The sequence below is a fragment of the Saccharomycopsis crataegensis genome (assembly GCF_037102585.1).
Source record: "Saccharomycopsis crataegensis DNA, jcf7180000000075, whole genome shotgun sequence".
NCBI classification, from domain to species: domain Eukaryota; kingdom Fungi; phylum Ascomycota; class Saccharomycetes; order Ascoideales; family Saccharomycopsidaceae; genus Saccharomycopsis; species Saccharomycopsis crataegensis.
This window is the reverse complement of record NW_027043822.1, coordinates 581501-602461: the sequence shown is the minus strand read 5'-3', so window position 1 is coordinate 602461 and position 20961 is coordinate 581501. Positions and strand designations below refer to the sequence as shown.

Sequence of the window (20961 nt, the reverse complement as noted above, 5' to 3'; positions counted from 1 at the left end):
CCGAAAAATAGGGCTGTGGGGTGAGACGTCGTGGCGTCCACTCAGTGACCAGCTCTGGGTCAACAACAGTGTTTTTTGACACACATTCTCCAATCTTTTATGTCAAACCCCATTACCGTAAATGCGTTATAAATGAGAACCTCAGGCAGCCTGAACGCAATAAACACGATGATGTGAAACAGAAAAAAAATATATACGGTAGCTATCGAATATCGCTTATCAGTGAATCTTTTGAAGGGTAAAACATAAAAAAAATAATAATGAACTTTCATCAGATATCCAATCGATGCATGCACATTAATGTCACAATATGCATATATCTCATGACTAAAAGTGAAATTTTTTCCTTTTTTTTTTTTTTTTTTCACTGAGGGCATCGCATAGGAAAAAAAAAATATTTCACATCATTTAGGCGATTAATATCGTGATAAATTACCTAACACACACCATTATCTAGATAATATTAGTGATTCTTTTTTTTTTATTTCAAAGGAAAACAATTATTCCATATTAAAGATTATTAAGTGATCCTGGTCTCATTCTCTTAGGATAATATCAACATTATTAGAACTACTCAAATCATTACTTGGAAAGAAAGAAAAATGCCAGAAGTTGGAAGACCATCACAGACTAGCCAGTCATCACGAAAGGGCAAGAAGGCCTGGCGTAAAAATATCGACATCTCGGAAGTTGAAGAATCGATTGAGTCACGTCGTGAAGAACTTCGGATCCTTGGGGCGGAAGTTGAAGATATCAAATCAGACTCTTTGTTCCAGATAGATGTTGCTGGTGATGCCACGATTTTGAAAAAGAAGAACGTCACGGTGAAGCCATTAAAGGCGGATGAAATCTTAGCAAAAAGATCTAAAGTTCCAGCATTGGTTACTCCAAAGCATGGTAAGAAGAAGTTTGAAGGAGTGAGTGGGAAAGAGGTGAATAGATTGATGAAGGTGGCCGGTAGAGTTCAGGGAGTCACTACTTCTCAAGCTAATGCTTCTAAGCATGGTTTGTCTGGAAAAAAGAAAGCTTATGACGTTTGGGGAGAGGAAGAGGAAGATGAGAAAACCAAACCAAAGAAGAAAAACCAGGTTGAAATGCCAAATATTCTCAAGGAAAAAAGTATCAAAAGTTACACTTCAGCGACCGTTGTTCCAAAAACTCTTAAAGAAGCTCCAATTACTGTCAAGGAACTTGCTACGATTCCACATTCTGGTAAATCTTACAATCCATCATTGGTATCTTGGAAAGACTTGATCAATGAAGAATATTTCCAAGAAAAGACCAAGGAAGATCAGAGATTAGCATTGGAAGAATATCAAGAAAGAATCAGGGAATTAATTGAGACTTTGGATGATGATGAAGAAAAGTCAGATGATGACGAAAACGAATCCGAAGAAGAAAAAGATGAAGAAGAAGGTGATGACAAGCATCGTGTTTCTGTTAACAAGCCGGTTGTAAACAACAAAAAGACCCGTGCCCAAAGAAACAAGCAAAAGCGTCACCAGGAGAAATTGAAACTTGAAAAAGAACTCAAGGAACTTAAACAACAAATAACTTCTTTGCAAAAGGTGAAGGATATTTCCGAACAAGTTGATTCCAAACAAGAACGTATATTGCAAACCAAGGAAGCAAACCAAACCAAAAAGCGTAAGAGTCATAAATTGGGTACAAAATACCATGTTATTGATGATACATTAGAAGTGAAATTGAGTGATGAATTGAATGACTCTTTGAGAAAATTGAAACCCGAAGGCAATTTATTATATGATCAAATGAGAAGCTTGCAAAGTAAGGGTAAAATTGAAACTAGATTGCGGGTTAATAAGAAGAGAAGATACACTCCAAAGGTTACTGAGAAATGGTCTTATAAGGATTTCAAATGATGGAAAAAATAATAATCGAAAGCCGTTTTTCTTATTTTACTTTGTTTATCTTGCATTCTTGTTTTGTATTTTACCTATGATCCAGTTTTGTTTATCTATTTGTGTTGATTTTCTCTTCTTTTAGTCAATGTTTATTAAATCAAATAGATTTTGTTAATTAATCTTATCGCAATACATATATGAAATAATATTAATGTAGATTCACTGGTACATGCCCTCCTTGGTAGGTGAGCCTTTTCTTTAATCTTTGATATCAAATCAATATTGATTTAAAAAAAATAAAGAAATTCTTTTCACTAACGCATATGAATTCAGTCAAAACTGCTCATAAATTTACTACAATCGAGCTGGTAGTAACATCACAAAAAAATTCTGAAATCAAGTATTATTTGTAGATAATCAAATGATAAAACCTCAAAAGAAAAAAAAAAAAAAGACAAAAAAAAAATTAAAAAAATAGCATATCTAGAATAGCAAGAAAAATTTATGATATTCTAATAAGATAAAAAAAAAAAATCATTGAAGCATATCAACTGTTTTCGATAAAAATCATAAGTCTCCAAACTTCCATCTAACAGGCCACGCATTACCTGTTCCTCTCAATTGACAATGTCCAGTACATTCACTATTCATATTACTGTCGAGATTGGACTCATTGGTAGCGTGTCCTACCTCCCCTCTCCATAACTTTCTCACAACTTCCTTCAGATCATAATACCAAATTATACCCAGAACTCTTTTGCCACTGTATTTTTTAAGAACATTGCTTGCAATACTAATAGCCCCAAGATTCCATGAGACACTAGTGGCATTTGGATCATTAAGAGATATACCCACTACTTTGGTGGCATTTAGGATGGCAAGAGAGGCATGCTGTTGTGATGGCAATGAATAGGATAACACAGAATGATGGTTAGTTGGTGGGATTTTGAAAGAGTCCCCTATCCTAGAATTCTCAGGATCTTCATCTTGTTTTGAATCATTGGTATCACCATTGTCAGATTGTTTTTCTGGTAAAGGAGCGCCTTCCCAAAGCACACATTGTGAAGCATGCCAAATTGAATTCACCACGGTTGATTGAAAAGATTGGTACACAATCATTGGAAACTTCAAACCCCAGGTGGTGCCCACATCAACTTCAATTCTTGAATGATTCATTTTACCTGTGCCAGAAAAGGACGACGAACGGCCTCCAATGACTGGGTTTCTGCTAGCAGCACTTCCTTCAGTGGAACCATTGTTAACATTATAAACTCCGTAACTTCCATTCCCACCATCCTGTACATCTATAAGAGCATCCCCATGACATATTCCATTATCATTTATCACACTCTGTAGTTCTTCAGGACGGGATTGATGCCATTGATCAAGCTCATATTGCAACATTTGCCATTCCTGGATATATGAGTTGGAATTGCAGCCATAATTTGCAATTTTCATGTCTTGATGTGTTTTATCAGTGCCTTTGTGAAGGAAGCAAGAAACATCATCCATAATGCTATTATTTTCCACTTGGACATCATCACTGATATCATTAGCTTCAAAGTTATTGCTGGAATTATCATCTTTGAATTTCTTCCGATTCTTATTCTTATTCTTATCAAGACCACTTCCATAAACAAGTTCGAAGACTCTTGCCGCAAGATACACCAAGTACCCACAATAATTACTAACATATGTTTCATCATCATCAATTAATCCGGAATGAACTCTTGTAGAATTCACACAGTGGGAAGGAGAACCGGTAGAGTAAGAGAGGAAGAAATGCTTGATAATGGTCATTGTGTTGGAGTTTCTGGAATTGATCACAGATTTAGTCAAATTGTCATTGGAAGTTAACGGAGAAGAAGAATTCTTCAAGTTTTCATTCAATGTATCATAGAAACTCTTTGGTAAATATTCCATACTTGTAATGTATGGTTTTCTTTGCCAACACATTGCAAAATGAAGATCCATATGTACAAAAGTCCAAAATAATTGAGATAATGTAGCATTGAGTTTTCTGGTGCTCATCTTTGGATTAAAAATATTAGATCCGATTGGCTGTGTAGTGACAGAACTGGAATTCTTATCTATTGATGAATCATCAATATTGTTGAAGCCGTGTAAACCAAACAGCTTCATATATTGAATTACATGGTTCAAACGACTTGGATACTCGTGAGAAGGACAGCTTAATAATTGGAATATGAATAATAATAACAGAGTAGTCAAGAGCTGTACTTTTTCAGAGGGAGTAACGGTAATTGATGGCGATACCGAGGCTTCTTTAGAAGTTGTGTTCTGAGGGATGGTCATCGATTCAATTAATAATTTGATTGCTTTGTTGTACAAGGCCAATGTGATTTTATTTAGCTGTATTTGTGGATTATGTTCTTCATTATTCAAACCTTTTTGGAACTGAGAGGTTTGGAAATGAGAGATCTGGTGTAGATCTTCAACTCTGCTGGCAATTGCGAGCACGGCACAGATGATCATACTTCCATCAGGAAGAGCATTGGAAGGTGCCGAAGAAGTAGAAGACGTTGAAGGGGAGGGATTTAAATTAGAGTTACCGTCTATTGACTCAGCCAATGCATTCCAAATAATTTTCGATACCATTTTTTTCAGATCAGATGGAATTTCAAGAATTGGTAAAATCGACGAATTGAAAGTTTGTACCAATTTTTTCTTCATTGAAATTGGGATAATTGGCCGTGAGCTATTATTTTCTTGAGGGGACAAAAGCACTGAATAAAGGGAAGAGAAATCAAGGTTCTCAGGATCAGTATTAGAATAGGAAGGTTGGGGGGAAAAATCAAACAATTTGGAAGTTTTGTTAGACAAGACTTTGTAATAATCTTTTTGCAAATCTAATAATTTTGATTTCTGACATTTGATATCCCAAGAATCTTTTTTAACGTGAAGATTGAACTCATTGAGCATTATATTTGTACAAGACGAGAAGTCACTGGTAGAAACTTCAGATTTTGGCTTTGAAATTAATAACTCCTCATTCGTGATCTCCAATCTTCTATTATTGAGGACTGTATTAGCTAGCAAATAATCTTTTAGTATATCATGCGATGTAGCATAGTATGAATGATCAGGAGAAGGTTGGAAATAGAGAGAAGTTGAAGAGTATTGTAGGTTCGTGAGGATGATATCTTCACTAATTTGAACTCTGGAAGGGGTTTGCTTTGTACTTTGTTCTTCAAAATCAGAAGTTGCTGTTGGGGAAGAAGAGCTTGAATTTGAGTTTGAATCTGACAAGAATGACGGATGAATATTTGAGAAAAGGGAAGGGCTTGTGCTTGATATTGAATGAGATCTTGGGTTTTGATTCTCTAGCGGATTATTGTTCAATAGATCCATCAAAGCCAAAGTACTAGATGATGGAGTTTTACGCAATGAATCGAAAATGTTCGAGCTTGAGTTTTCTGGGAGATAGTTTGTATCTCCGGTGTTTGGATTATTTGGATCAGATGGTGCGGTGTTGGTGTTGGTAGTGCTAGCATCACTAGCAGTATGCAACAAATTATTCAACTCGCTATTTAAAATTTGGTGATAATTTGTAGTTGGAGTCTTGGAAGTGCTGAATGACGAGCTTTTCTTCTTGTTGCTCAAGTTTTTTTGCTTGAAAATCCCTTTGATTGGCCATTCACAATAAGCATTCCGTGACGCACAACTCTTGCAAATTGGTTTGGTTTCATCACATTTCTTGTGACGACGGCGACAGCTTAAACAGCCGCTTCTTGATCTTTTAGCCTTTGATTTGCAATCAGACATAGCTTCCTATTTTTTGTTTTCTTAAAATGATGATTCCATTTATTCTTGTAAACGGGGAGTGTTTTTTTTTCTTGTAAAAGAAAACTCTGAGGGCTCGAGGAATTGGGCCATATATAAATATGTTTCATGCTTCGCACTGTGGGTCGCTGCACCGGCGGCGAGCGCCGACTGCAGATTTTGGGGGTGCCCCGCCAAATTTATAGCGGAGGACGACGCTTAATTTGACGCATGTGCGGAGACTTAGTTACCCTAAACACTGAAGGGGGGCCAGTGGTATTGTTGTGGTGACGGTGATGTAACCGCATAGCTTTTTTTTATAGTAGGAAGACCATACTATGTATTCATTAATACTGTTTGGTTTAACTGGTGTCGATATGAAAGCGGAGTGTTTGTTAATACAAGATATGTCAACTATCCTATGTATGTAGTATGTATACATGTGTCATCCCAAATCTCTTGAGTCTCCAACTCTGGAACAAGAAAGGAAAAGAAAAAGAGAAAATCGGAAAACAAGAAACAAAATCTCTCTCACCCCACGTCCCGCGATGATCGACGACGCATGATGCACCCCACACAAATTCTTCTCCGCTTCTCCACAAAAAAAAAACAGAAACAAAAACCCCAGGCGGCCGCACACCCCCAAGGGCTGAACTCCGTCACCACACAAAACTCCGGCTGCAATTCACAATAGCCCGTTTCTTAGGCACCACCCATAGCTGCTGATAAATACCCCCTGGCGATCCATTTCAAGCCTGACCTTTTGCCATTGCTTCAAATCATCACCGTAGCGCTCAATGATAAGCAGTCTGTAACCAATCAATCGATTATCATCATCATCATCATTATCATCATCATTATCATCATCATAGTACTCTTTACTACCAATAAAGTTCTTGGCCCAGTGCGGTAGTCCGCCATGCTCAACACATAAGCTTTCAAATGCTCTGGAGGCCCTCCCATGCTTTGTAGGGTATCCAAGCGGTCTATATGTCACAAGGTTAACGTATAATGTTACTTCTTTACCCTTTTGAGTGGCATCAAGATACCCTCCAACACTGTTCCCAGCAGTCGCTCCCCATTGCAGAGTAATTCCTTCAGAGGATGGAACAGAAACTTGCTCATTAATGCTATGGTTAGAGCACCTTAGTTCAACGGGATCATGGATGTACCACTGATTATTATTCTTGGCTTCATCAATAACATTATTGAAGGTCTCCAAGAAATTCACTCCGTCATCTATAGGTATGGCCCATTCATTTACATACTGTGAATAGAGACAGTCAACTGCAAAAGCATCTGTGCTATCTTTCACAGTTAATTCATCAGTGTCAATGCCATATAACAGAACCAAAGCTGGAGCTTTTCCATACTCCTTCCAAAATACATACCGTGAAAGTATAGGTAACAGCGATGGATAGTAACGGATACAAATATACAATAACACTTCATGAATTACTTTCCAGATAGCAGTAGCTGAAACCTTGATCAATTTTTTAACTAGTGACAGAATAGCAGGAATCAATTTATTTTTTCCAGAACCATTATTATTATTGTTATCCATTTTCCATCCTCTCCAAATAACGCATTTCTCAGTATAAGGATACCACCACACTCTGACGAACTCACTGGCAGTCCACAAATTTGGCCATAAACGTGACAACTCTCCGAATCCAACTACATCAATTCTATAGCCAATCTTGAACTTCTTGACAAATCTTAACTTAACCGCCACAATAATACCAATCTTTCCCAAGGAAACTAATCCTGCCCTGAACAATTCTACATTCTTCAACTCGCTACAGTGCCACACTTCTCCTTGGGAATCCATAATCCAAAGCTCAAGCACTTGGCGATCAAGCGGGCCTTGGTAGGCTGTTGATCCGTGAGACCCTGTACCAATCAATCCTGCAATGGATTGATCAGTAATATTTCCCAAATTCTGAAAAGCAAGCCCCAAGGACGCTAAACTGTTATTAAGTTGATAAATCCTTATCCCGGCTTGAACAGTAATATCAGCGTAATCAAAATCATTGCAGTATTTAATATTCTCAATAGAAGAATCAACGTCAATTTTCTCGTTGATGTTGGGTTCATTATTATCTACGCTACCAATATTTTTCGATTTTCTGCCTTTCCCAGATTCACACCAACTTATATCAACAATTTTATCCATGAAGTCCAAATTCATCACCCATGCTGTACGCTTCAAGCGCTCATCAAGACCAACTAACTTGTCATCAGTTCGTTCATCCTCTTTGATAGAATATGTTTCCCCATCGCCATCAGTTTTTCTCCCTGGTCTGAGTTTGTTATCTCTCAGTTTAGAATCTTCAACTGCCAAGTCCAGTGGGGAATGAACAGATCCAACACATACAATTCTCGCACCATTTTCTCTGGCAAAATTCACCACTTGCCTTACCTCTGCCACATTCCGTGGTTGAAAATAATAATCGGGTTTAGTTGTGAAGGTTTTCGCCCAAGTTTGGTGTATATGTTTAGTTGAAGTTATTGGAACAAGACTGGACGGTAATGATGGCAACTGCATCCTTGAGTGATTGTTCTTTTATTATTCTCTTTGAATATATGACGATTGATTATATGACAATAAGCATTCAATCCTTAGGTATTCTACAATGATATTCCATGAGCTCTTGTGAGATTCCCCAGCACCTTCTTGTCATTTTACAACGAGAACTTGAAAAAAAAGCCTAGTAATAAAATAAACCAAAGAGGCCAATGATCCCGCCAATGATTATTAATAACGCTAACAATTTCAAGAATGGATTAGATTACCCCGCAAAAAGATAACCAGAAGTGATGTCTCGCCACGTGATATGTCGGGGCTGTCTGCCGGTGACAGAACCGTTACATCACTTCTGGTTGTTTTCACCCTGTAGGTATTGCTAGAAGTTTGCGTGGTGGTCTAGATTTTCCCTTGATGACAGGATAGGTGTCTTTGGTAGCTGGTGCAAACTCCCTTGTAACAACCGAAGTGCTATCTATCCGCATATCTTTCTTGATAATACCCAAATTTGTTTTGTTGTTCTGCTGTATTATCATTTCACGCTGGGCAGTTTTTGTAACAATATAATTGTATGCTACGACCAATAGACACGTTTGGCATAAGCACTACTACCAATATATAACTAGAAGCACCAGTTAAAAAATTTGCAATGGTATATAGCACGGTTTACCCAAAGTATCATAATACCTGCCGCACATGGTATCCCCTGGATAAATCCTTAACCCAAGATTTGAATACATTGCTACCAGCTATGTAGTTATGGCACTCAGAGGTTCCACGCACTGCTATTCAATTATCTGTAAAGAATTATTATGCTATTAATTGATATTATTCTGAAAATAAAAATAAATGACAAAAAAGTAAGTAACATGTTATTGTTGTTATTTTACAGTCACAATGTCTAGGTTTTCGAGCTGCGTCAGTTATGTACAGATGCTCTCAATACATTGCTAGGTCCAACGGCATATATGCCCCATGACGATTTTATTGCTAAAAGTTTGGTTGCTTGTTTATATTATAATTAAAAATGAGATTTTGCTTTTTTTCTTTTCTTTTTCCATGAGATATATAGCTATGGGCAAAGACACAAATCCAACTTCTGATTGCCTGAGCTATCGCACCCCATACAAATAAATAAGCAAAGTAAAAACAAGCCATCTAATAAATACAAACCAAAGAATATTTTATCATGAAGTTCTCAGTGATCTTCAACTTGATCGTCATAATTGGGGCCACAGAAGGGTTATTCCATAAGCATGATAATGCTCGGTTATCGCCTTCTATTATTAAGTCGTGGACCAGCAAAGACTTACAAGACTACTTATCTGACTCTGGGGTCTCCTTTGATTTTGATTCCGGATATGAGCACTTACAAGACCTTGCGAGTAAGCAATGGTCTAAGGTTGCTTATCTTGGTAGCCCCATTGCAACTTCCAGTGCTCTGGGATGGTGGAGCTCGGTAAAAGAGAAGGTGCCTAGTGTCAATTCTTGGACCGGCAGCAGCCTTCCATCTTACCAAGATATGGAAAACTTTCAAGATTGGATCTTCAACTCCTGGTCAAAACAGGACTTGTACAAGTTTATTCATGCACATGGTGTGAAGCTCTCCAATACCCAGACTTCACACGTCTTGTCTAATTCTGAATTGATTGAGGTTATCAAGAACCACTGGTCTGACATTGTTAATGATGTTAAATCAAAAACCCACAAGCCAGGAAGCTCGGTTTCTGGACGCTATCCTGGGTACTGGATTTACGAATCCTGGAATGATAAAGCTTTGAAAAAATGGTTGGATCGTCATGGAATCGTCTATAGTAAAAAAGATAGTCGTTCTGAGTTGATCAATTTGGTGAGATCCCACATTTATGCTGTTAGCCAAGAAGCTGGGGAATTCATTGATGGCACCAAGCATTTTGGTGACTGGATGAAGAAATCAGCTCATGATATATATGATACTGTTGGGGAGAGAGTGTCCTTTGCTGCTGACTACACCAAGTATTGTTTGACTCATGGCGAGCCATTTGAGGGCTGGAACGAGGATGACATCAAGGAATATTTGACTTCATGCAAACAAGATGTTAAAGGATCCCTTAATAATGCCCATGAAAATGCGATAACTTTGTTCAATGAGGGCAAACATGAGTCGCTTAAGAAGTACTTTGAGATAAGTTTGAAAGTTAATCAAAGAATTGACAAGGAAAAAAACAATGTCGCTAAATTCCGAGATGATTCTGCTGATGCGTTATTGAGGGTTAAAGAGTCGATGAAGTCGCAAGTTCCACTGTTGTTGTTTGATACGCTTTCTCTTGATGACTTGAAGCTTTGGTTGCAGCAACACCAAAAATCCACCGAAGGAACCGCCGATGAGTTGTACAATCGTGCAATGGATACTTATGAGGAGCTAGTGGATCAGTTGAAGCAAGAAAATTTGAGAAAAGTTGATACCGCAGCAAGAGAGTATTTCCAAGATTGGAGTTTGCCAGATTTGCAAGGTTGGTTACAAGTGCATAAGGAGAACACCGAGGGAACTTTTGAAGAATTGTATGAAAGGGCTATCAAGTCGTTTGACTCGGTGTACACTGGGCTTGCCGACAATTTCAACACTCAATTGGCAAAAATCAATTCACAAAGTTTACCAAAGTTTGGCGGGACTACCTCATGGTATGGAAAAGTAAAGAGCTACTTTTTTGATGAGAATCCTTATCTTATAAAGCCGGAAGATAATTTTGCTACCAAGTTGTACAAGAAGTCCGCGTCAAACTTCAATCATTACTTTTTGGGGAATAGTTATTGAAAAAGAGGAAGATATATAATTAGTCAAATATGTGATTCTTTATTTCTGTTTTGTGTGCTTTAATATTTTAGCTTGAGAATGCTTGTAGATTCTATACGACGATCTTATCTGTGTAGGAAAGAGACTACAGCTCTTCAAGTATAATCTTTACATTCACGAATTGAAAAAAGAGAAGTATCTGCTATTGTTGATGTTTTTGAAAATATTAATTGTAACAACTCCACATCGAATAATTGTAACACCCATACATGAGAGATATATCTACTAACTAACAAAAACCTGAATACCCATGATGTCGCAAAAGATACTCAGTCATGTTCAACCATCATTAACTTGTTGGCTGTCTTTCATGTATTCAACATTATCGGTCTTATAAATGATTCGCTCATCATTCGACTGGTTTTTACATTAGGGAATATGAAGTCAGATCTAGGAATTGGCAAACTAAACAAAGATAAAAACAAACTATAAATATTCTGTATCCATTTAATCCAATCTCTTTGGAGTTTCAGGTTTCTTACCATCTTGGTAATAGTGACCTCTGAAGAAGTCCATAGTCTTGGTGAACACCACCAACAAGACACCACCACCTGGACCCAATCTCATAACCTTTGGCAACAAACCCTTGGTTAAAGCCCCAGCACCCTCTTCTTTATAAATGGTAGCTAAAGCTGGCCAAGCCCAGTTGTACTTCAATTTAGCTCCTGGAACTTGAACCTGGTTCTGAACTCTAGTCTTAACCACATCGAATGGAATATTAAGCACGGTACCAGTAATACCACCGATACACCCACTAACCAAATCAACCAACATTCTCTTGGTCTTATCTTCGTATTTAGGCATGAGTTGACGAATTTGGAAAATCGAACCAAAATAGGCAGCGTTCCAAGTGACATGTCTCCAAAGAGTTGCTTCCAAACCATTATACATTCTCAAGATCCCTTCTTGTTGGATAACTTTACGGACGACATCAATAGCCCCAGTGTACTTAGAGGTCTTGTCTTGTAATCTGATCTTCACCAATTCGAATGGAACCACCACAAACGATTCACAAGCCCCAGCAGAAGCACCATTCAAGATAGCCAACGGCTGGTTGATTTCGTTCATTCCAAACAATTTTTTGTAGAATTTCCCAAATTCATCATTAGTCGCAAACTTGGTGGCACGCTTTGGGGCTTCCATCATGATTGGGGCACTGATACCACGGTATAATCTAGTTGGACCTTCAGTCTTAACAATCTTCTTGATGCAATCAAAGACCCCGCTGTATTGTTCACCAATAGCCCCGGTAGGCTTATTGACTTGCAATTGCATCCGTGTCTTGACAACATCAAGGGGATACATCATCAAGATTTCAGAGATCCCGGCAACTGCCCCGGCAATAAATTGGTAGGTAAATGGAAGTGCTATTTTCAAGTTAGTATCAAGCTTCGGGAGGGTTTTGTAAATTTTTGGGGGATTTTAGAGCCCTATATTGAAAATATAACAGATGATTCAGTATACATACGCCTAGTATCAGACATCTCGGAAATATTCTACTTTGTTTGGCCTGTTTTCTGTAGGTGTTGTAAACCGACAAAAGTTTCCTAAAGATCAAGGAAAGATAAATGACTGTGCGTCCTTTAAAAATCACGAAAATTTTCTGGGGGAGTTTTGGGGGTGGGTCACTATCGGGCCCCGGTTAGCGACCCGCAGAGATCCGCTGATGCAATTTGATTGACACTTTGCACCATGAATTGCGAAGTTCACCACCAATATTAGGAGAGTATGAGGTTAATATACTCACTATGGTCTTTAAATTTTCGGTGTGTCAAATACCTGATGTGTCAAATCTGCCTAATCTCTCACCAGTATATTATTTAAAGCAAGATTTCACTTACATGCAAAAAAAAAAAAAAAAAAAAAATACCAATAATTGAAATCCCTTTGTGATATCTATATAAAACTATCGAAGAAATCGTCTGAAGCCTTCTTGAAAATATCACTGTTATTATCACTATTATTATTATTATTATTATTATTATTATTATTATTATTGTTTGGTTTGGTAGGTTGGATCAACCCAGAGGAGAACCCCGGCGGAAAATTCTTAGTTGATGTTGCAGTCCCACTTGTTACAGATTTAGTTTTTGGTTTCAATACGTTATTGGACGCCATAGTAAGTCTCCCAGAGTTGATCTTTGTGGATTCCAGAGACCAATCAATATTGGAGCTGGAAGAATTTCCTGGAATTGTCGTCGTTGTGCTTTTTGTCGGTTCTATTGTAGATAATGTCGGCTGCATGACTCCGAAAGTGCTTGTTGGACTCGTCATTCCAAACGATGGCGCATCCACAGAGCTTGGAGAGCCCATCTGGTTAGTTGGGGTCATGGCCCCAAACAGAGGCTGATGACGAATTGTATTTGATGATGGTTTTCTTGATGGTGTTAGCACGTTGGCAGTAGAAGCCCCAGGGGTGCTTTTGGGAATCTTTTTAGGTTCCTGTTGAGAATCAAGGTTAATAGAGCTTGCAAACATCGAATTCATATTAGCTACATCATTTGAAGAGTTGCTGGTGGCAAAGTTTTGGGAGCCGTTATTATTACCACCGAGAATGGATTCAAAAGTCGCAGCTTGCTCATCATTAATCGGCGAACCAAGTGGACTGTTCAAATCATTATCATTATTAGAATATCTCATACTCTGATTCTTGATTGTATTTTTCTCATCGAATTTTTGTAAGTAGAGTACTTGTTTTTCCTTGAGTTTTTTCTCGAATTGTAAAATTAACGTGAAGAACTCGTTGAATTTCTCAATTGTCAACTCGTTGCTATTAAATGCCAATTTCAACAATTCTGGTAATATTGTTCCCACTAATAGTTCTTTATCAAATAAATCATCGATATTGTAATAAAGGCTGTAAAAATCAAATAATCCTTTCAAAACTAATTGATTATTTTTCTGCTTAATACCAATTAACATTGGGATAATATTCTTCGCCGCAAATGTTGAAGAAAGTGATCTGTCTCTAACCAAAATAATAAAATTATTTATCACCTCCACTCTAATGGTCAAAGATGCAGTTGTTTTAAAAAGTTGCGACACTTTTGGAAAAATCTCATTTTCAATAAATTTGATGGTTGAAATATTTCCAGAAAGAGCATTTGCAACACCAGCGACACTATTAGTGACGCTCCCAACCACTCCATTATCAGTGCCACTTGAAGCGTTAGCTTCATTTTGTTTACTCAAAGTCGAAATGATAAGTGATAAGTTTGATAGAAACTTTTCTTGAATCTTCAATTTTTCGGGTGATACTTGGCCAAGAGTCTTGACTGTATTAAAAGCATTCTGAATAGCGTTACTATTAGCCTCATTCTGTATCTGCTCAATAGACATGGCTCCGTCAGCCAATATGTGGTTGATTAATGGTACCAAAAACGATTTTTCCACCTTCTTAAAACTCGCGGGAGTGGAGGTATTAATTTTACTCAAGATAGTCTTTAGGTGGTCAAGGATAATGATTTCAATTTCTGTGAAACATATAATGTTTAATTCCACCTTTTTGCTGTTGGTTTTAATCATGATTGGTTTGAAGACTTCCAATAATAAATTGATGTAGGAAAGATTGGATAAATTCTTCCCGATTCGCAAAATACAGGTCAAGGTTATTGGGAAAATCACAAGATTAGAGATACTAGCAATAGTCTCTTTCAAAATTGGTAGGAATTTATCAATAAGAATAAATTTTGGGAATTTCGCAAAATAATTTCTGGCATTGAAGCCTTTTAGGAAGACATTTTTCTCGAGTAAAGTCTTTGAATTGAAATTATTAATGAAATCCAAGGAGTTCAATAGCTCATTATTGAAGAAACTAGAACTTTTAAATTCTTCTATGCTGAATCTCATGTTGGAATTATTATCAATCAATTTTTTAAAGCTGGCGTTCAAGAAATCTTCACTGAAATGGTACTTTATATTTCCTGTTCTAACTTTATTAGCGGCCGCTTTATAGTCATACATATCATTATTTGAGTTCATAATCTTTCTTCCAGGTTTGTCATTCAACAAATGATAGATAAGACACCCCAACGAAAACATATCGTTGGCATATGACAATTCATGATCAATTACTAACGAAGGGTCACTATAGTCGTAATTTATTGACAAGAACTTTGGAAACCTTTCATCAGACATGATAAAGTTATAACTACTATTGTTTGGATCGTATTTCTCAATGAAATTGAAACCAGAAAGTTTGAAATCAAGTTTCTCAGTTATAAATATACTGGAAGGAATTAAGTTTAAATGGATGACGTTGGCATTGTTGTGTAAGAATTCCATAGCCCCACAGACTTGCGACAACCCATTAATCAAAATCAAATGGTTTTCGCTGTAATCCCCTTTACTAATTTGGTCCCTCACAAAATTCTGTAAATCAGTACTGACCAACTCAGTGACAAAGATCATGCTATTCTGACGTTCTTCCAAAGGTTCAATAACCGATAAGATATTTGGATGCTTGAACTTGATCATGTTGTTGACATAAGCTCTAATATAGTTGGTGGCTTCCGCCAAAATCATCTTGTATGTTGATCTGCTGAGATTATTGAATGAATTATTGGAGCTGCTATAAACGTATTGTTCAAAGAGCTTTTTATCAAATTTGAACAATGAACATGGCTGCTTTGTCTTGGTACTTTTTGCATTGTAGATTGTCCAAGGAGTGTTGGTGAAACTTGGAGTTGAGCTGACGGTATAGTGCGCATATATACCTGTCTTAAATACACTATTAAACATGGTGACGGTAGTTGTTGGTGCAAGTTTTCCATGTACTGGCTTTCAAGTAGCATCCTATATTTTTATTTTTATTTTTTCTGAGACGTAACAATGACGATTATACATTACCCGCGCTATTGGATCAAGCTTCTCATCAACGAACTATTTGACCTTCTACAAGTTCATGAAAAAGACCCTAAATAAATATTCATGAAATTACATTATAGTGACAATAGTAAGCAAGTATATAATATTATATATAATGGAAGGTTATTGTACTTTGTGATACATATAACAAATGAAACGGTTCTTCATTAAACCAAGGACGATAAAATCATAGAATATCAGACTGCAATGGAATAAATAGCAGCATTAAGTTCGTGGAGGGGATTGCTGGTAGATACAATATACCATAAGTGTATCTAATATGAGATTACAGATAGATTACTTCAGACCAATTTTTGCTTGACAAAGAAAGTTCTCAAGTGGTGTAATTGCCAAACACAAGTACCACTCAAAATCAATAATTGAATAACGGACCATCTAACAACACGAGAGTTGACAGTTTCCGACAAGTCTCTAAACTGGGCTTCTCTTTCTCTGTGCAAGTTTTGTTCTCTCTTGATTTCATTGACCTTGGAGACTAAAGAATGGACTTTGGTGATCAACGAGTTAACAACTTCCTCATTTTTAGAATCTAGACTTGAGGCTTCACCCACAGTGAATTCGACGTTGATTTTGACCTTCATTTTGGCCAACCAGCCTCCAGATTGTGGTTGGAAACAAATTCTGTGATCCCCAGAATCAATGGCAGTAAAGGTGAATTCACCGCCACCAGTACCCTTTTGATGGACAACTCTGTGATCATCATCAAAGGTTTCTTCAACATCAATGATGATCCCCAAATCATTTGTTTTTTTGTAATCATTTATTCTGCCATCATAGGACTCGACACTATATTTACCGATCAACAAAGTACCCTGGGACAATTCTTTGTAGAAGCATTTTCTGTCAGCACCATTGACATAAAAATAGAATGCGGACGTTGTATATACGAACACTAGGAATGTTGATAAAAAACTAGATACCCTCATTTTATGGCAGGTTGCTCCTTCTGTAGTTTATGTATATTGTGTGAAACCTTTTACGTTGTTGATCTGATCCCAAATTCAATTTTTCGAATTCGTGGCAGAAAAAAAAATAAAAAGAGAAAAAAAAAAAAAAAACATCACGTGCAAATTTAGATTAGGATTTCCTTTACCACTTTATCATCAAATCAGAGCATTAAATTCGTGCTATACTATTTATTTGCCTCATCATCTTCCATTAGCGATGGTGGTGGTCTTCGAGATGGTTGTGACTGTTTGGAATTTTTTCTTGGTGGAAGAGCGGGAGCGTGTTCATTCAAAACTGGACTAGTTTTACCCATAAATTGTGAAGGCGAGTGTGTGATAGGTATTGTCATTTCCGGGATCTTTCCATACGGTTGTGTAATTCTAATTGGCGCTGTATCATTTCCATTACCTGGTGATGATCCTGGTATGGTAGTGATGGAACCTATAGAGCCAATCCGTTTTCCCTGTTCAAAATTCACCGGTGGTAAATCTTTGGATTCCAGCATTAAATCTCCTCTTTCTCCACTACCAGTACTATTTTTAGGTTGCCTTCTTGATGAGATCATTTCTGGTGGCCTATATTGGGAAAGTTTTATTGAGCTCTCCTCATTGTTCAATTTTTCATTGTTCTCACTGTAATCTTCTCCTTCTTTGAAATACCATTTCCCAATCTTTTTGAAAGAGTTTGATACAAATTTAGAATCCCCATCAGATAAATCGATAAGATTGGAGTTTGGGCTGCTGCTTTCCCTCGCAAAATCATCCAGAACCTTTTCATTGCCCTTAATTCCCAATTCCTTGTCTTCTTCATCTTCTTTAGCAATAAAGGAACCATTGGATAAAAATTGATCATTAGAGATCTTGACTGTAGAATTTGATTTATTTAATTTCGGAGTAAGCACCACTGAAGAAGGTTCTTTTTTAAATGAAGATGAAACCTTTTCTTTTATATCCCTCTTAAAACTGAAAAGAGACGCAGAAGTGCTTGATGGCTTTATGTCATTAACGGATTTCATAGATCCTGCCTCGTCATCAGGATAATTTTCTTCATCAGTCAACACGTTTGACGTGATTGAGCTGGGTATTGATTGAGAACGTTTCCTACTAGCGTTATCCCCTTGTTTTTTTGAAGTGGTGCTTTTCTCATTCTCCACCAAATCAACAGTTTCTTCAGTTCGGCTCGGTCCCATTGAAGATTCCCGGTCAATATCAGGTCTACCAGACTTATCCCAAATACCACCTCTAAATATTTCACCTTTTGTTGAGAAGAAGGTAATATCATCCATTGAGGGTAAAACTAACGATTCCCCAATAGATTCTTTCAATTTATTTTCAATCGTTCTTGTAATCATTCCCGTAGTGATTTGTCTTGCACTAACCACTGGTTCAACTTCAATATCAATAAATGGCATGGTTTTAAATCCCCACCATATCCTTTCTGTTGGGGGTCTTTTAATTTTAAGCAAAATATCACCATGCAACAGCTTCAAAGTGACCGCCAAGAGGATGCTAATATCTCTAGGTTTGAATCTTGTTCCCAAGTTGATGTTAACTTTAGTTGAGACTTCGAAAGATATACCGCCATTGTAAGAAATTGATGCCTCTACATCCAAATCTCCTTCGGGAGTCAATTTAGTTAGCTTTGGCGAAGAAAGCAAGGGAGCGCTTTTACCCATGTTGACTTTTTCAATTTTGAACTCTTCTAAAAATCCTGGTTTATTGATCTTTTGTAATTTCAGTAAAAGCTTATTTTTAATATAGTTTTCAAATTCCTCAGTTCCGTACAATGCTAAAAAAATTCTTCCAAGAATAGCATTAAACCATCTGGTATTCAATTGGCCTTCAGACGAGTGTAAGTTTTGTATTAAGCTAATAACATCAGCGGTCTTTGGATGAAATGTTTCTGCGAAAATAGATGATTCAAGTAAATCCTTCTCAGACCCAGTTCTAATAGGCTCAGATCTCTTTGTGGATTTAAGCAAATCAAAATACCAATCCTCCTTTTCACAGTTATTATCACTATAGATGTAAAAAATCGATTGCTTTGGAGGAATTTCGCCATTCTCAAGAATATCCAAGGTTGTAACATTTTTATTTTGTAATTCGTAATCAATTGACGCAGCGCTGTCTCTTGGAGGAGGAGCAGGAGGTAAATTTGATTCAGTATTCAGTAAACTATTAATACTGTTACTTCTGAATGCAGAAATATGTTTCTTCAAGACACAAATTGCACTCATTTTGCTAAAAAGCTGACCGTCCGGTAAATCTCTAGGCCAAAGTGATATAACGTGGTTTGACAAGACAATAACATGCAAAACATCAGTTTGCTCTTCATCTTTATACAAGAATAGATTTCCGTGTCTGAGGACCGCAAAATACTTGTTCTTCCGACGTTTTTGATTTGTGGATGACGAAGTTGAGCCTTTTTCTGGATTTTCATCATTAACCTCTTCTTCATCTTTTTCATTATTTCCATTTCCACCTTTTATAGTTTTCCTTTTAACCAACTTATATAATGTTGTGTAAGCTGATTTATTGTTTTCTGGTTCATTATTCTTTTCGTTGGATGAGTTTTGAGGAAACTCATAGTACTCAGTAGTGACAGTTAACCAGCCACTTCGATAAACGTTCACCCCTCGAGTCAATTTCTCTTCAATTTTTGTGACTTTGATATTCTCATATTCTTCCTTTGCCTTCTCGTCCGAAAACGCCGCCAACGAGTCATTATTCGAGCTGACAACTTTGTCCTCATCATCCATAATTTCCGGAATCTTGGGCAAGTACCATCGAAGGAAGTAAAACCCTAACACCAAGCACAATGGCAAGAATGTCAATCCCCCTACTATATAGGCATATATTAAAAAAAGAAAAGACATTTCTTTGATATTATATCATCAGTGTTGCCGATGTGGGGCGTGGCAGGATGAAGGCTTGCTTCACTGGGAGATTGAATCTTTTTAGTTTGTTTTTTGAAAACTGCTTGTGTATAACGACACCCCCATTATTATGCTTACACACCCTTGTTTTCCCCCACAGCTGCGATTTTGGCATGTTTTTTTTTTCAAAATCATTAATGAATATACCAATTGGTATTTTACCCAGCAACCATTTGTGTCTGTTCTAAAACCTCAACGGGGAAAGGACTAATAAACTTCATCTTAGCTCCAGAGTTACGTAGATTATTATTGTGTGAGCGGTACTACGTTACATACTCCTACTATTTCTCACCAATTAGTAATCATATCGCTCCTCGAAACTCTAAACAGATCTATTTAACTCACTCAAACTACGCATTTCTTCAACTCCAAATAGTAATTCAAATATCATCTATGTAGATAAATTGAAAAAAAAAAAAAAAAAAAATTCAAACAAAGTCAGATTCTTTACAACAAAAAAATAAAACTCCGCGACGGGGAATTGAACCCCGGTCCCCCGCGCGACAAGCGGGGATTCTAGCCACTAAACTATCACGGACTCTGATGATGGAGAGGTTTAACAGACTTCCAAATTTTGTTTTCAATAAATGACAAGATCGGGGCTCATAACCCAAATTTAAAAGCCTTATTTTGACTTATTTAAATTATTTGGTCTATTTGATTATTTGAATTATTTTTTACTTGGATTTTATTATTTTATTGATTTTTATTATTTTTATTTTTATTATCCCCCCAGAATTCTGATGGTCACTACATTGAAAATACTTAGTATTTGAAATATAGTGCCAAAACCCCTCAACAAAGACCTCCATCTCAGTTCATGAAGCTCCTAGTGATGGGTGATTCACTAGTGACTTCATCTCATATTTTCACATTGCACCTTTTTTCCTTAATAATCTTGATTGTTGAGTTTTTTACCGGTGATGTGATTAATTCTTAAAGCAAGGAGTGTGAGGTTGTGAGAAAGTTATAGTATTTTACTTACCTATTAGAAAGACCGGCATGAAATGCCCGGCTTGCATGTTATTTAGAACCTCTGTGACTCGTTAATATACAATTCATTCATTCACCCAAATAAAATATTATATAGTTTGGTCTAGATCAACTGATTTGAGTAATTTATCTATTGTTCTTTTATTATTTTCATGGTTTCCAATTTCTATCTGTTTTAATTGGCATATAT

The 20961-nt window shown here is 36.9% G+C and overlaps 8 protein-coding genes across 8 annotated transcripts; 2 read left to right on the top strand and 6 right to left on the bottom strand. All coding sequences in view use genetic code 12, as the record gives it.

Annotated features, from left to right (window-relative positions):
- Window positions 1–602: 602 nt before the first annotated feature.
- Window positions 603–1883, top strand: NOP53 (Nop53p; the record flags this gene model as incomplete). Its single annotated transcript, XM_064996004.1, has 1 exon — window positions 603–1883. The coding sequence occupies one exon, from the start codon at window positions 603–605 to the stop codon at window positions 1881–1883; it is 1281 nt and encodes a 426-aa protein (XP_064852076.1).
- A 549-nt stretch (window positions 1884–2432) lies between these two features.
- Window positions 2433–5651, bottom strand: DASC09_024000 (Zn(II)2Cys6 transcription factor domain-containing protein; the record flags this gene model as incomplete). Its single annotated transcript, XM_064996003.1, has 1 exon — window positions 2433–5651. One exon carries the CDS (start codon window positions 5649–5651, stop codon window positions 2433–2435), a length of 3219 nt encoding a protein of 1072 aa, XP_064852075.1.
- A 682-nt stretch (window positions 5652–6333) lies between these two features.
- On the bottom strand, window positions 6334–8196 carry ALO1 (D-arabinono-1,4-lactone oxidase; the record flags this gene model as incomplete). Its single annotated transcript, XM_064996002.1, has 1 exon — window positions 6334–8196. The coding sequence occupies one exon, from the start codon at window positions 8194–8196 to the stop codon at window positions 6334–6336; it is 1863 nt and encodes a 620-aa protein (XP_064852074.1).
- A 1168-nt stretch (window positions 8197–9364) lies between these two features.
- Window positions 9365–10969, top strand: MSC1 (double-strand break repair enhancer MSC1; the record flags this gene model as incomplete). Its single annotated transcript, XM_064996001.1, has 1 exon — window positions 9365–10969. One exon carries the CDS (start codon window positions 9365–9367, stop codon window positions 10967–10969), a length of 1605 nt encoding a protein of 534 aa, XP_064852073.1.
- A 486-nt stretch (window positions 10970–11455) lies between these two features.
- On the bottom strand, window positions 11456–12492 carry DASC09_023970 (mitochondrial 2-oxodicarboxylate carrier; the record flags this gene model as incomplete). The annotated part of the gene is made up of 2 exons (XM_064996000.1): window positions 11456–12375; window positions 12477–12492. 2 exons carry the CDS (start codon window positions 12490–12492, stop codon window positions 11456–11458), a joined length of 936 nt encoding a protein of 311 aa, XP_064852072.1.
- A 412-nt stretch (window positions 12493–12904) lies between these two features.
- Window positions 12905–15748, bottom strand: SCY1 (Scy1p; the record flags this gene model as incomplete). The annotated part of the gene is made up of 1 exon (XM_064995999.1): window positions 12905–15748. One exon carries the CDS (start codon window positions 15746–15748, stop codon window positions 12905–12907), a length of 2844 nt encoding a protein of 947 aa, XP_064852071.1.
- Window positions 15749–16176: 428 nt separating this feature from the next.
- Window positions 16177–16821, bottom strand: ERP1 (Erp1p; the record flags this gene model as incomplete). The annotated part of the gene is made up of 1 exon (XM_064995998.1): window positions 16177–16821. The coding sequence occupies one exon, from the start codon at window positions 16819–16821 to the stop codon at window positions 16177–16179; it is 645 nt and encodes a 214-aa protein (XP_064852070.1).
- Window positions 16822–17027: 206 nt separating this feature from the next.
- Window positions 17028–19718, bottom strand: NVJ2 (Nvj2p; the record flags this gene model as incomplete). The annotated part of the gene is made up of 1 exon (XM_064995997.1): window positions 17028–19718. One exon carries the CDS (start codon window positions 19716–19718, stop codon window positions 17028–17030), a length of 2691 nt encoding a protein of 896 aa, XP_064852069.1.
- Window positions 19719–20961: the final 1243 nt, after the last annotated feature.